The sequence below is a fragment of the Quercus lobata genome, chromosome 11 (genome assembly GCF_001633185.2).
Source record: "Quercus lobata isolate SW786 chromosome 11, ValleyOak3.0 Primary Assembly, whole genome shotgun sequence".
In the NCBI taxonomy this organism is placed as follows: Eukaryota; Viridiplantae; Streptophyta; class Magnoliopsida; order Fagales; family Fagaceae; genus Quercus; species Quercus lobata.
This window is the reverse complement of record NC_044914.1, coordinates 24,487,634-24,504,205: the sequence shown is the minus strand read 5'-3', so window position 1 is coordinate 24,504,205 and position 16,572 is coordinate 24,487,634. Positions and strand designations below refer to the sequence as shown.

Sequence of the window (16,572 nt, the reverse complement as noted above, 5' to 3'; positions counted from 1 at the left end):
GAAGCCCTGTTACCTTATTTGCATGAGATAGTGAGAAAGTTAATACAGTTCAACCGCTAATTCATGTATAAATTTCTATGCTCATGTCTTGCTTCATGAGATTCATATGATCAAATATACTTTCTTTTAACCACATATATTCATTCTTATGCTCGGCTTCAGATGGTGTAGGAACTAAGCCCATATTAGTACTCAGTAGTAGTAAGCGCGAAGCGTATGGGCAAGATAATGGACCCAAAGCATAGCTGCAGGGAGGCCAAGAATCTTAGCCACATCTAAGCTCCAGGAAATGAAAAGGATAATTTATAAGCCCCAGGAACGGGTTAGCTCCATTCCGCGTGGTTTTTAACCATGTAACTAAGGCCTTTGTTGGGAGTATTCAAATTTCATCATACTTTTTAAGATCTGCAATTCCAAACATGATTGTGTAATGACTGTAATGGTGTTTGGAGCAACCATGTCTGTTGCTTGCAGTGAGTTAATTAGATGGCACTGCATGTGTATTGAGAGCTCCCCATTATAGACAACAGCATTGCCATAAAGCCCAAGTGTTAGTCCATGTCTTGGCGCTTGGGCTAAAAATGCCACCGATTGTGACAGACATGCTCATTTGTGATATTACAAGCTTTGGACAGAAAGTTTGTAAGGAAATTGTTGAAAACTATTAAGGCGTTTGCCAGTCTTAGTAGGGTTAACGTGGCCTTGGCTTGGGAAAGAGTCCAGAAAACATGGGCTATTATGTTAGGGTTTTTTTATTTAATTTTTTTTATGGGATATTATGTTAGTGTTTGTTAACTATTATAAGATGAGTAATGCTCCGGATAGATTCATAACATTTTTTATAAAATTTACGTAGTTGACAAATTTTAAATGATTCTAATCTAAATTTATCATTAGCATCATTTTATTAGAGTAATTCTTAGATATTCTCGAAACACAAAAAAAAAAAATAATAATAATAATAATGCTTTCTCCTTTCATATTCTTAGTAAGATCTATTCATTAAATTTATAATGAGATTCATCATGAATATGAAAAGAAGGAGCACAATTTTTTCGTATTATAAGAAAATCTAAAAAAATTTCATTTTATTATTACTATTAACTACTTGTCATCTTCACGGTTATAATTTATAAAATATTTTGTGCAAATTTTGGAGACGTTTGACTAATTGTTATAAGATGCTATTTGCCTGCCATTACCACAATCCACCCAGAGCATCGTGCTCCTAGATTCGAAGAACTGCATGGACTTTCTGCGTTTTAAAGGTTAAGGGGCAGCACGGTCAGCTTCAATTAATTATTTCCCAATGCAATCTCACTTTTTGCACTTTCTGCTTCTTTATCAAATTATAGTTTTTTTTTTTTTTTTCTTATCAAAAAAAAAAATTATAGTTTTTTTAAATAGTGTCCGGTTAATATATGCCTTAGCGCCTGTATTAACCATTCATAATAAGAAACTTTTTATGAAAAATTTAAAAAGTTGTCAATCAATTAGTTACTTTTTCATTTTTTTTATAAAAAGTTTCCTAAAATAATTTAGGAACATATGCACTTAAGGCATACGTTAGTAGAACCCTTTTTAGAATACAAAAATAGCTTATTTAGCTGAAATTGAAAATTTTTTATTGAAATTATGGTAGATAAAACAAAAAATTAGTTGAAATAGTATAATGAGATCCATGAATAGTAACTAGAATAAGACGAATAGTAAGCCAAACTGTTAAAAAAAAAAAAAAAAAAAAAAAAAAACCTGCTTTTTTTTTGTCAAAGTAAAACACAACTTTAGAAAAGAATTAAAAAATAAATTAAAAATCATTCCCTTACCCCCAAAAACAGAAAAAAGAAAAAAAGGAGCAATGCAGCTAGCTCTTTAGCCAAGCAGGTATAGGTCATTTTGATAGCTACCCATCAGACATCAGTCCATCACACACGGAGGGTAGCCGACATTTACATATTTATGGTTTCAATTTCCAATCAGAAAGATAATTCAGTTGAGTGCAGGGCACACTCAAAACATTTAGATAACAAGAATATTCCATCGAGACACAAATAAAAAGTGGTGTATATATTACATCATTGTAGATTGGGAAAGTTTCAATCAATTGCAAATTCCCGTGTACCATCATGCATGTTCGAGAATTGCTTATTTATGTAACTTATTTACTTAGTGTGAGGAAAAAACTAAGAACCAGCTTAATTTTCAAAAAACTAAAAATAAGATTATTTGAAATAAAGTTAAAATAAAAAGTAGTGTAAAACCGGCAAAAAATACATAATTTAATAATAATAATAATAAAACTAGTTTTTAATTTATTGTCAAATGTACACTATAATATGTTCAAAATGGTCAATTACAATGTGCCACGTACTACTTAATGCGTCTCACTATCGTTATTCAAAACCAATGAAATATTCCAAATGTCATTTAATAAAAATTACAAAGAATACCTGAAAGCCAATCACATGCCAACACATGTTAATATTTTAATTTGAAGTGTCATAACTCATAAGTAGTCTAATTAAATGCTACCATGTGTTATTTTAAATTAAGACAATTTGCCTAATCAAATGGCGATGTACATGTGTCTCTTTGAGAACTCCCTCCATTTAAATTATGAAACATGTCATCAATCAGAGTCAATCATATGCCATTAAACCTTCCCAAAATTCTTATAAATCTCTAACAAGCGCACAACAAGAGATTCATTGCAATTCCATTCCAAAGGAGAAGATAGAGAAGAGAATTCACCTTATTGGCTATAATGATAGTGATTGAGCTAGAGAAATGGACAATAAAAAAAGGGCACTAGTGGTTTTGTATTCTATTTGGGTGATACTGTGTTAACATCGACTTCTAAGAAGTAAAGCTGAGTACGTTGCTGCAACCTCTAGTGTTTGTCATGCAAATTGGCTTAGAAGTTTGTTGAAGGAGTTGCAAAAGCTACAAGAAGAAACTACAAAGATATTTGTAAACAATAAATCAACACTAACTCTTGCCAAGAATCTAGTCTTTCACTACCAAAGCAAGCACATCAATACAAGGGTGTCATTTTATTCGAGAATGTATTGCTAGAAATGAAGTTCAACTTGAGTTCATGAAATCACATGATCATGTTGCAAATATCTTCACTAAGCCACTAAAGTATGACACCTTCTGCAAGCTACAAGCCTTACTTGGAGTGATGAAAATAAGTTTAAGGAGGGACGTTAGAAATTAAACTTGTTTTTAATTAAAATTTCATTAATAACTGTGAGTTTAATAAGTTAAATAAATTGCAACAAATGCATGTGGGGGGTTTCTTGAAGTTATGTCTGGGATTTTATAAATATAAAAGTTTAGAAAATAAATGTAGTTGGAATTAAGAGGATAGATGGAATAGTATATATAACCGATGCATCAGAAAATTTCAAAGCAAGAGTGAAAGAAGAGAAATACAAGTGTTAAAGAGCTCTCTTACACTTCCCTCTCCACACTCTCTCCCCTTGTGGCCTTGTGTGTGCTTTGTGATTGAGTTACTTTCTTTGAGTAGCGTGAGTGTTTGGGAGTGAAGTGAGAAAAGGGCCACTAATTATTCCAGAGTAATCCAGTGTCCACTTCTCAAATGTAGTCAACAAAGTCATAGCAGCCACCATGCACAGAGTTCTCCTTTAGCCAGATTTTGTTCTATTTATGGGTATGTGAGCAGTTTCAACAGGGAATGGTTAACTGATTCCTGTAATAGGATCGTGTAAGAGACTTAGACACACGACATGCAAGAACTTTTTATAAATCTGCGTATTGTCTTTTCCAGAGCAACATTCATTAGCTGCATGAGCTGTTTGGTTTACACAAACTTCTCACAAATAGAGACCCACCCTTACCAAGATCAGCACCATTCTGCCCACGACCTTCATTCAAGTAGAAACTGCCTGGTATTTCTAACCCTCTGCATATGTGAATCTCGTGCATAACCTTTGTGCAAAGTTGATTTAGCCTCATTTCTAAGGAATTAGCAGGCATTCTAACCATGTCTAAAGGGAAATTTTAATAATAGTCATAAAAGCCCTCAACTTTTGTTTATTGGGTAAGGAAAAGAGAAATTTAAAGGAAAAAAGTTTCAGAAGAGTGGCAGTCCTGTTTATAAAAGAATGCTGGGCATCTTCAATAATCCATTCAACGTGTGAAGCATAAAATGCACTTGTGTTAGCCAAGCGATAAACATTTCTGCATTAATATTGTTATTTAATTACCTCAAAAATATGAGACATGCAAAAGGCTAATATGCTCCTGTAGGCATGTACTTCATCTTGCATGCTCATAGGGCACGAATGCCTCCACAACGACTGTGGCCGATGACTTAAATGTTCACAACCTGCAAAAGAAATTATCCTTTCACCATTAAAAATAAAAAATAAAGGAGGGGAAACCCTCCTCAAGATTTGTTGCCGAATAGCTGCCCATTTTGTTACGTAGAATTATCAAGTCATTGAACTTATATTCTTTAACTTTTCAAGAAACTTATCGTTCAGGAAATTGACATATTGGTATGGTTATGATTTGATAAATACTTTATGTTTAAATTCAGATTCTTAAACTATTTCTAATAAATTTTCGAAGGAGAGATATACTTTCACTTCTGAAACTTGTTTTCCAAAACTAGATTTCATTCTCTTACTCGAATTTATACTTAATCATTATTTGGCCCTGGCACCCTATTTTCATGATGACATTTTATTTCCAAGTGCTGATTATTATGTCACCTTGGCCACCATCAATAAAACATCATACATGAAACGGCATCTAGGATACATAAGTTATGAAACAAATTAAGAAGCCTATGTACAAGAATTCTAGGCACAAAATACATACCTCAAGAGAATTTACAGCAAATTCTAATGCCACATTTATTTCTGAGGGTCCACCCTGCAAAAGCAAAGAAGGAAAAAAAGGAAGGGTAGAAAACTAGAAATACTTCGTGGCCTCAATTTTGTCTACTGAGAAGTAGACATTCAAAATAAATGAAATGCAATGTGATATGCACCTCAAATGGGGGAACCAAATTAGCTACCTTTCGGACCATGAATGCTTCTCCTGGTTGAAACCCCAGGATGACTGATCGGGGGCAAACCCTTGAGTCTGCACAAAGCAATTATCATGAACTGTACTGGAACTGAGTTTTAATAGGCTGTATATCTATTCTGATTTTCAGAAATAAATTGAGCAAAAAAGCCATAGCTTATCCATCCAAGATGTTCTCAACATTTGTGTAACAAGTGGAATAAATTATTTGGGAAAGGATTCCCTCCCATTTAAATCGTCCAATTTCTCTAAACAGAATATCACTTCTCTAGAAATTCATGGAAATTAATAAGAGCGCTATTATTCTCACATTTGACTCTTACAACTGTTCTAGGCTTCTAGCTGAGCTGGTTCTAACTTTAATATAACTGAAGCTGATCTACATTGTGTTTTTGTGTTTGTCAAATAATAAAACTCCAAAGCCACAGAACCACCCCCCCCCCCCCCAAGAGTCTAAAAATTTCGTAGTTCACACATGCAGAATTTGAAGAATCAGAGATGTTGCAATTGTGCCCTAATCTTTATGTAATGTCATCATTTCCAAGAGGTGTTAATAACCTTTCTTATTCCAAAGTACTAAGAACTAGTGAAAACCCTTCATGGATCAAGTTTTTGTTTCTATTTTTAGTGATTTGAATTCAATTTTCTATGTCCCAAAAGTGAGGGGGAAAAAAAGCCATTTTTCTCTATTTCACGAAGAACTTTAAAAAAAGGGACTTAAAAAAAGTCATTGACATTTGATTTATAAGTCTTAGCTAGCCCTAACATGTTAAACAAAAATTTTGATGAGTTTACTTGATAGAGAATACCAAACTACATACATATGATGCAGGTTTGATATGTAAGCATATAATTTAAATTGTAGCTATATTAATTTACTTTCATTTTTTTCATACGTACATATATATATATATATAGAGAGAGAGAGAGAGAGAGAGAGAGAGAGAGATACTTGAAAAGAAATAATAAAAGAAATATGATATCATTTACCCTAGAAAAATAGAAGAACAATTTACCCTAGAAAAATTCAATAAAAAGAAATAATAAATGCACAGTGGGATCATATTATATTATGAATTATGATATCATTTTTCCCAATTTGTAGCAAGAATCTGTATTCCAAAATTATAGGAAGCACACAAGTCTTATTTGATGGAGCAGGATTTACTTGAAAGTATACACTAACAAATTTAGACCTTAAACCAAGTGTACTCAAAAGCCCCATTCTTGATAAAGAAATGTGAAGGCCGACATGTAATACTTCAAAGGCAATCACACATAGATAACAAACCTATCGCAGAATTGTGATTCAATTTCATGCCCTGAATTGTCATCAAGAACTATGCAACTTAAGGAACGGAGCAAACCCTACAAACATAAGCACAATTGTCAAAGTATAGATATATATGTTGTTTAAGGATTACCACGTCATCGATATTGGAAGAAATTACTGGAATTACTAATGCTTTTGCTGCTCTCCAAGCATCTGAGTTCCAGTTCATCTTATGCAAATTATCAATAGTATGTCTTGCCAAGATCAGTCTCTACTGTACAAGCAACCTTTCCCATCACCTTCTACTTTATTTTCCATTGAAACAAATTTGATTTATCCATAAACATGATTTAGCATCCAAAATTTACCACATACATACTCTCTTTGAATCAACTGATGGAAATAAATTGGTCTTACAGAAACTTAATTACAACTCTGAGCTAGGATTTATATTTACTTTGACATGGCTTTTTTTTTTCTTTCGTATTTGAGAAAAGGGAATCCGTGTATGCTTCTTCATCTTCACTATACTTCAATTTCATTTAGGGAGAGGTAGCCTGCAAGACATAGAAACATGCACTAAGGCAAATGGTTTCTCTATAGTAGCAGCATGCATTTCTTGGCATGCAGTCAATGATGAGATTTTTATTTATTTATTTATATATTTATTTTTATACAATATAGAAATTCTACTTTAACCTAATCTAAGTGTATATGTGTGTGAAGCTCCCTCTTGAAGACTTGAACCCCGGTCCTTACCCCCCACATCTCACAAGCACTTATACTTGTGGAGTGACCATCACACCAAGGGTATGCGGTAGTGTCAATGATGATAGTTAAGTTGCTACACAAACAGACAAATTGTTCAATGATGAGTTGAAAGTGACATCACCTTGTGGTTGCAACCATTAATTTCGCCACCAAATTTATCTTTTAGTACCAGATAAGCCCAGATTTACTTTAAAATGGATTTAAGAATATATTGTAAGAAGTTTAACTTGTTTTTAATTAACCTTTCATAAATAAGTGGGAGTTTCATAAGTTAAATGTAGTGGGAGGTTTATTGAAGTTATGTGTGGGATTTATAAATGTAAGAGTTAGAAAAATAAATGTAGTGGGAGTTAGAGGTTGGATGGTGTACTATATAAACCTATTCATCCGTCAAGTTCTATGCAAGAGTTGAAGAGAAATACAAAACATTAAAGTGTTCTAACTCTTCCCCCTCCACTCTCTCCCTTTATTTGATTTGTGAGTGTGAGTCTCTTCTATACACTAAGTAGTATGTGAGTGTTTGTGAGAGTAAGAGAGGAAAGGCCCATCAATATTTTTGTTTTATTTCCAAAAAAGTGGTATTAGAGCCAATCGGTTCATGGTGAGAATGGCTATTGCCAATGGGATGGTGTCATTCCAAATTCCTCGACTTACCAAACAAAACTTTGAAAATTGGAGTATTTGAATGAAGGCATTGCTCGGATCCCAAGATGCGTGGGAAATTGTGGAGAAAGGTTATGTGGAGTCACAAGATGAAGAATCTTTGACTCTAAACTAAAAGGAAGCCTTGCAAAAGGCTCGGAAGAAAGATCAACAAGCTCTTACATTGATTTATCAAGGTTTGGATGAAATCATGTTTGAGAAAGTTGCAAATGCAACTTCATCTAAGCAAGCATGGGAGATTCTTAAAAACTCTCGAACGGGAGTTGATAAAATGAAGAAAGTTCGCCTTCAAACATTGAGAGGCGAGTTTGAAGGTTTGCCCATGAAAGAATCTAAGGACCCGTTTGGTAAGAGATTTCTAGTAACGTTGTTTGTATTTTTTGAAAATATATGTGAGTGAAAAAGTGTGAAAATACATATAATGACTGTGTTTGGATTGCGCGTTTGCGCGTCCACGTTCACTATTTCTGCGTTTTCCTTTTTTTTTTTTTCCAAGCCGCAGTTATTGACCAGATTTTCCATGAACAGTGCTCAGATGCACTGTTTATGGACCCACAAATTATACTTTTTAGCAACTTTTTCATTAAAAATGGGTCCCACAGTACTATTTACACATTTAAAAATTATTTCGCTACAGTGTTTTCAGTTTTAGTTTTCAGTTTCAGCAAAAATAAGTTCAATCAAAACGGACCCAATATTGTTTAAACACTAAAAACTGTTGTATAAACAACAATAACAAATGGGTCCTGAATCTATCTAAGATTATTTTTCAAGGGTGTTGGCAATTATAAATCAATTGAAAAGATATGGTGAGAACTTGGATGATGTCCGTGTGGTAGAAAAATTCCTACAGTCATTAACTTCTAAGTTTGATTATATCGTTGTGGTGATTAAGGAATCAAAAGACTTGGAGTCAGTGACCATTAACCAGCTCATGGGATCATTACAAGCCCATGAAGAAAGGCTTAATAAGAAGAAGCAAGAACCTTTGGAGCAAGTCCTACAAGCAAAGCTCACCTTGAATGAGAAAGGGTGGCGTGAAAGTAGCCAAAGAGGCCGAGGACGTGGACATGGTAGAGATAGAGGATCTGGACAAAGGAATGGTCAAAACTCTTCCAATTATGAAGAGAGGGGTCAAAGTTTACAATCTACAAGAGATCATGGAAGATGAAGTTTCTCAAGACCATACAAAAGAAGGTATGATAAATCTAACATTAAATGTTATAATTGTCAAAAATATGGACATTATGCTTCTGAATGTAAAAATGTTGTTGACACTATTAAGGAGAAAGCTAACTATATTGACGATAAGAATGAAGAAGTGGAGTCGACTTTATTGTTGGCATACAAAGAAGAAGACAAAGAAGAAAATGGCCATGACCTATGCCACTTTTTGGACAAATTCCTCCATTTAGGCGTTCATTTAGTAATTCTTTCTATTTACGGAAAGTTTTTTTAAATTTCAATTTAGAATTCAAAATAAGATCCCATTTGTTTTGAAATGTTTCCTAAGGTTTGTAGGATTTGATTTTGTAAATTTTATAATTTTGATGTTTTTGGCGATTTTTCATATCTCTAGCCTCATTTTTTGCTTAACGGGTGTTTTATGGTCTACTAGCCTCTCTATGATTTCTTTTCCCATTTATATGCATAGTAGCCTCGAAGAAAAAATTCAGAATTTCGTTAATATAAATTTCTAAAAGTTTTTTCTCCGTTCCATTTAGTGGACATTGAATTTCTCCTTGTGAATTAAAGGAATCTCTTATGGATTCAAGAGTTATTACCTCAAAGTAGATGTAATTTGTTTCTTATGACTTTCCACCTCACTTATTCACCAAACTAAAAAACTTCAAAACATCATACCTGTAACTCAAGAGATAGTTGGTTCATTTTGCCAAGATTCGCTGGACGTAGATTATGCCTTTCAATTACTTGCTGCATACTTCAGACAACAAAAGGATAACACATTCAATTCTTTTACTTGTCTCACATTTTATTAAATTGAAAGTGCGGACGAACTTATTAACTACTAGTATGTATTTCTGACTCATATCTAAGGAAATAAAATTGAGTTGGTGACTAAAGAATTAATTATTTATCTCATGCTAGCATACCACATATCTACCATTGTTTGCAAGCCAATTGTGTTCTCAATTAAAATGTGAAGCACAAGTGATATTTATATTGATTGGCACAAACTATGTGCAAACTTCTAATTTGGTCAAACTATAAAGGTGAACATCTATATGAACCCCAATATGAATAAGAATAATTTGAGAATGATAGATTTCTCTTTGTTTGGTGGTGAACGGTGATGTCTAGGGCTTGTAGGCAAATTCTAGGTGGTGAAGCCTAGTATTTGTCTTGTTAATTCTCTCATTCCTATTTTCCTACTGTGTTCTACATCATATTAATTTCTCACTTATTTAGTAAATTTCTAATTTTTGCAGGCATAAAATAAAATGACTTAAGACTTTTGGATTTGGTTCAAGCTATTGCATTAAAATGTTACATAATTACTGCTTGCAGGATAAATATCATACAGTAAATACTGTTTCAGTTTTGGAAAGTTTAAAGATTGAAAAATACTCTAAAATTCAAAGTTAGACTTCAAAAAACTCGTCATATTAGTTTTCCATGACAGTTCATCATGAAACCCTACAAAATCCTAGACATATAGGTATGCAATTCTTGTTATTTAAATTAATGCTGCTGAAAATTTGATCATTAACTACATTGAAATTCCTTTTGAAAATGCTTTATCTGGTTAATTGCAATTCTTAACAACCACAATCAAAGACAAGTTGACAAGTCCCACTAATGCACTGTAAAGAGCACAATTATGATGGAAAAGACCATGTTATTATCATGATCCTGATTAATGTGACTATAAGATCAATACTAAAACTAACATAGTACTTATCAAATTTGAAAAAAATCTAGTTAATTGACTAAGTTATGCTACTTATTTTCACTGTGGTTTAATTAGTAATTAGAGATTCTTATTCAAAGTCAAGTCAGTCATGACAGCATTTCGCATGAGTATGTCTTGCTAATCTTATTCTTTCTGCTTGTTGGCTTACTAAAGCTAGTCTTGCCAATCAGATATCTTCACAGCTAGGTTATTCCAACATTTGATCGTGTTCATCATTCCAGTCATGGAATTATCATCAATTGAAACTTAAGTGGTTATCCTGTCTGTCTGTAGTCCTTCATTAAGAATTGTGTAACTAGCCTTGCTTAGATGGTAAAGTCTCTTATATTTAGGAACATGTAAACGTAATTCTTTTTTTCATTTTTAAAATAAACGAGAAAACACTTTTGTCCTCTCTTGATGTTACCATTTTCCTATCTGTAATGCTTGTTAGAATGGTAGAATTCTGTGTCACCTTTGATGTGATACTAGGGGTAAGATCTCCAATTTTCCAATTTGTGGTTTTGTATCACTGAATGGTAATTTCAGTTCAATTTAAGTACCGTATCTCAAAAGGCTAAACTAGAGTACTCTATATCTTTCCCTATGTGTCCTACATAGGTCTTGTTTTGAACATACACAGCTACAGTACCCCATTGAGATTTCAAGCAGACATACCATGCTCGTGAACAAATATTTTCTATGAGATCCTGACTTGTCCACTGCTTGTGCAGCCTCATTTCAAAGAATTTGGTTATGCACTCTCCGTATAAATACATGCTTCATCCATATCCTAGAACTTTCTTTTTGAAGTCTCAAGCTGCAATCTTTGAGGGAGGGTTTGGCGTGGTTAGCTTATGAAGGGTTTAACCTTGGAGGAGAGAGACATTTGACCACACTATCCAACCAAGGAGGAAAAGGTTATTCCTAACAAGCTCGCAATAACATGAAAAATATAAAAGGTGACACAGAAAAACTACCTTCTATCTACCAATTAAAGTTTAAGTGATTTTCTGAGAGTTATCCTTCTAACTCAAGTTGAATTGCTTACAATCGGTTTGCTAGCCAAACTACCAATTACAGTCCATTTAAAGTTGTGTATAGTCAAAATCCTATTACCCTTCAAAACAAAAATCCTATTAATGCTATTGCATGAAATTACTACTTACTACTAATCATTGTAGTGGAGATAGTGAGGAAAGAGTTAACTGTATAAAATTGCTACTCATAATTTTAGTGGAGACATCGAGGACAGAGTAAAATATATAAAGAAGTTGCATGAAAATGTTCAAGACTGATTTCTCAAACAAATTCAAAAGTACCAAAAAAGTAAGCCAACAAACATAGAAAACCAGCAGCTTGTAAGGAAGGTGATTTGGTGGGGATTCATCTTGAAGAGAATGCTTTCTAGTCGGATATCTTGACTTTTGACTAGAGTTGATAGTCCTCTCAAAGTAGTTCAATGTTTTAGCAAAAATATATACAAACTATATAAAGTCAAGTGAATAGGTCTTGTTAGCTGTTTTTTAAATATTTGGTGAAACCTTTACTTTGTATAGTTTGTATTGAAATGTAAGTTATTTCTTATGCATGGAGAGTTGTTCCAAGTAAATCCTGTTTAAGTCCTAGATCATGAATGAAATTAAAAGAGAGTAATATATCGAATTGAAAATTGGCCTTTGGCTTTTCTTATATCTCTTTGCATCAAACCTTCTACCTAAGAAAATTTTTGTAGACAACTTATCCGGAAATACCTAACAACACAGGATAAACGAAGTCCTTCCTGCTCATTGTTTACCAAAAAAATTGCATTATTGATAAAATTTCTCTATATGAACAATCAATACCCAAAACTATTTTTTCAGTAAACAATCAAATAAATATCCAAATTTTTCATAAGATTTAATGAATGAAGGGAAAACTTTAAGATTGTGAACCAAATCTTCTAATTTTCTATTACATATAATTTTTTATATTCTCTCTTCCTTTTTTTCCCCCCTAAAATCAACATCTATTGATCTCTTCTCACATTTCTTGCTATTTTCTAAATGTGTTATTTTTTCCTTCTTTATGGGTATTAAGCATGGAAATTCTAAAATGGAGTTTAAAGTTAATTCTATTTCCCCAAATTTGAGTGAACAATACTAACAAATTATTTTTTGCTTTTTATTTTTTATTTTTTTTTGAGAACCTAAGAAACTAAAGTTTCTTACTCCCTAATGTTGTACTTCACATGACAGGTAATTCACACATTAGAACGTGATGGAGCACCCTTATATGATATATGATATCGTGCCAATTTACAAAATAATGGAGCACCCTGTATGATTTCATATAAGATGACTTCAAACTTATGTGGCACAAAAAACTTAATTTGATTTCAAGCAAAAAATGATAATTTTATTTTATTATTAAACCCTAAATGTCTCTTCAATATAATAATTAAAGCAAAAAAAATTAAAATGAAATTAAAAAAAAATTTGAGATACTTTCATTAGGATATCCTTTCAGGTACGATGTTTAGGCATATCTAATGCTATTAATATAGGCTCTTAAAATTGTGGATAATTTTTTTTTTTTTTTTCTAAGGAAAATTTGTGGGTTGCCTATATACCAGTAACCCAACTTTTAGTGACTTTGGATTTCAGTATATATTTTGGGTAATAAATGCAAATCTTCCTTTATCATCTTTTAAAAAAATATGATTTTCTTTTTTTTTTTTTTTCCAAATACGAAATTTAATAATCTAGACAATTATTAATAGGAATTTGCTATGATCATGTTTGAATATGGAACTATTTATTCTATCATTTAAAGAAAATATAATGTGGCAAGATTCTAAGGAAAGATTTTAATGTAGAGTACAATTTAAAATCAAATAAAAATATAAATTACAATAATGACGTTAGAATTGTAAGGACTCAAAACAAAAACTTATGTGATAAAATTTTATGAGGTCAACCAAAAGTTAAACTTCTCTAAAATGCACATGAAAATATATATGATATTATTTCTCTATCTTATTTTTTTATTTATAATGTAAATATGAAATATGAAAATTATCATAGTTATTAACTAGCATTTATTATGATAGTGTTTGTGTATAAAACTATATTTTAGCATTAGATATTTATTGTCATTATATTTGTATAGGAACTAAATATTCTATCATTTAAAGAGAATGACCAAGTTTGGCTACAATCTTAGTTGCATCCTTAAGCTTCAACTTCCTCCAAGACACTGACATGTGTTATTGTTTACACATTACTCACATAATCACACTTAACCCAATCAATTCTTGTCATGTGCATTGCACACATGCATGTTAGTTTCTTAGGACTAACTCAATCCTATCTTGGGACTAAATACTAATTGAAGGGATGGAAATATAAGAAGTATTAGGATATTAGAACAAATATGAGATTCCTAACAGGAGATCCTCAAGAAATTTTAGATGTCAAATTACAAACTAGTTAGTACTCCCGTGGAATGTGGAATGAAGTTGTCAAAGCATGATGATAGAGAGAGGGTATATCAAACATTCTTCAAGAGTTTGGTTGGAAGTCTAAGGTACCAAATATGCACAAGACCGAACATTCTCTTTGGCGTTGGACTTCTTAATCGCAACATAGAAGTACCAACCATGAATCATTTGATGACAGCCAAGAGAATTCTTCACTATATGAAAGGTACACTAAATTTTGGACTATTATATTCACCCTCGAAAGAGTTTAAACTTGTTGGCTATAGCCATAGTGATTGGGCTGGTGACACCGATGATAGAAAGAGTGATAGTGGGTTTGTATTCTATTTGGGTGATATTGCATTTGCATGGACATCCAATAAGCAACCAACTGTGACTGTATGTTGCTACTACCTCTAGTGTTTGTCATGCAATATGGCTTGGAAATTTGTTGAAGGAGTTGCAAATGTTGCAAGAAAAAGCTACGAATTTGTGGACAATAAGTTAACACTAGCTCTTGTAAAGAACCTAGTCTTTCATGACCGAAGCAAGCACATTGATACCTAGTATCATTTTATTTGAGGATGTATTGCTAGAAAAAAAATTCCACTTGAGTTTGTGAAGTCACATGATTGGGGCGCAAATATCTTCACCAAGCCACTAAACTGTGACACCTTCTAAAATATGCAAGCCTAATTTGTGGTGATTAAAAATTAAGTTTAAGAGGAGGTGTTGAAAGTTAAACTTAATTTATGTTATGAAAATCTATTTTATTTATTAAATGAGTTAGTTGAATAGTTATGATACATAAAATAATGAGGCAAGTTTACGTAATGAATTTATAGAGTGTTTGTTTTGGAGTTATATAATAAACATAAGGAAAGTTATGGTTGGACATGGAGTTTATATACCTCATGCATCCCTCATTTTAAATAAAGTGTGAAAGAAGAGAAATACAATTATTTAAGAGTTTTCTTCCTCTTCTTAAAGGAAGAGTTTTTTTTTTTAAAGAAAGCAAACATTAAAGGCAGAGTTGAAGCAGCTAATTGAAGCTATACAATATGCAAGTGCAAATCTAAAATTCAGGGAAAATAAAAAATTAGATTATACGCTAATTAATAGGCAATAATTAGCAATATTCAAAGACAAAATAACCCGCTTGTAGAACTTCAAAACAAGTAGCAGCTACACATATACGTTAAACCCTTCAAGGTAAGAATTGAAAACTGTTTATTTGGTTTACCCAAAAAACAAAAAAAAACTGTTTATTTGTCTTTCTTTTTTTTCTTTTTACTTTTTTCTTTTTCCGTTCCCTTTTCATTAGACAGAAACCATACGATTTTGCAGTACTTTTTCATTTCTTTATTTGATGTTACATAGTACTATTTTTAAAATTATTTTCTCTTTATTTTATGCTACATAGTACTATTTTTTAAATCACTTATTTGGTTTGTTCAGTAAAGGATCTTTATTTTGAGCAGTTGGGTCTCTCACTCTCACACACACACACACCTTAGAAATCATAAAATCATAGTGAAGGCATGAACAAAACGATCAAGGAATGGACAATGACATATTTTTCTATAGATAGAAAAAAGGGTTTCTCTCTCTAGTCAAAAAAATGAGAAAATAAAAAGGGTTTTTCTATAAGTAGAAAGAAGTGTTAGAAAGAGATTGAAACCTTGAGCTGGCGTATTCAAAGAGCTTTCCTGTTGCAGAAAAGACCATGAGACCAATTTCAGCATCGCAGAGAGTAGAGAGCTCAAAAGCTTTCTTAAAAAGTCCTCTCCTCCTCTTTGAGAATGTCACCAGCCTTGCCGTCGTGTTGTCAATCTTCTTAATCTGAATTTTCCGCCTCGTCATTTTCCCAGATATTAGGTTATCAGATCCTTTTTTCTTTTTCTTTTTTTGCTGAGTAGGTTATCAGACCCTTTACTTCAAAGTTCTACTTCTATCCAAGTTATTAGCCCAACCTAGTATTCCAGATATATAGAAACTATTTGCATAGAAAGTTGAGAGAGAGAGAGAGAGAGAAAAGAGACATGTAGAGAATAGTACAAAAGTAAATTACTCATCAGTATTCCAATAAAATAATTGTTTTTTTTTGGTAAATAATAAATAAATAAATAAAATAATTGTTACGGATTTCGGAATGGTAAAGAGAAATAAAATGAAAGCTATGTATTATTTTACGGAAGAGGAATATTGTCTTTCATAGAAGTTTAACCAAAGTATCAGATCAAAAATACAAAAAATCAAACTGCACTTGCTTTTTTTCATTTTTTTTTCCCCTTTTTGTGAATAAAACTGCACTTACTCAACCAATAAAAGATGGAAAAATAAAATAAAATCTGAGCAAGGGGTGTACCCTTTTTTTTGTTGGTAAATAGGGGTGTACCCTTACAGAGCCCACATAACTAACAAAAC

General features: G+C 32.3%; 1 protein-coding gene and 1 pseudogene across 1 annotated transcript; both read right to left on the bottom strand.

Annotated features, from left to right (window-relative positions):
* Positions 1 to 2,390: 2,390 nt before the first annotated feature.
* The window catches only part of LOC115968133, a 95,302-nt pseudogene continuing 81,120 nt past the window's right edge, over positions 2,391 to 16,572 (bottom strand).
* LOC115968148 (MADS-box protein SVP-like) lies at positions 6,612 to 16,192 on the bottom strand. The gene is made up of 3 exons (XM_031087440.1): positions 15,827 to 16,192; positions 9,632 to 9,710; positions 6,612 to 6,891 (listed from the first exon to the last, which is right to left on the bottom strand). Exons 1-3 carry the CDS (start codon positions 16,006 to 16,008, stop codon positions 6,877 to 6,879), a joined length of 276 nt encoding a protein of 91 aa, XP_030943300.1. The 5' UTR covers positions 16,009 to 16,192; the 3' UTR covers positions 6,612 to 6,876.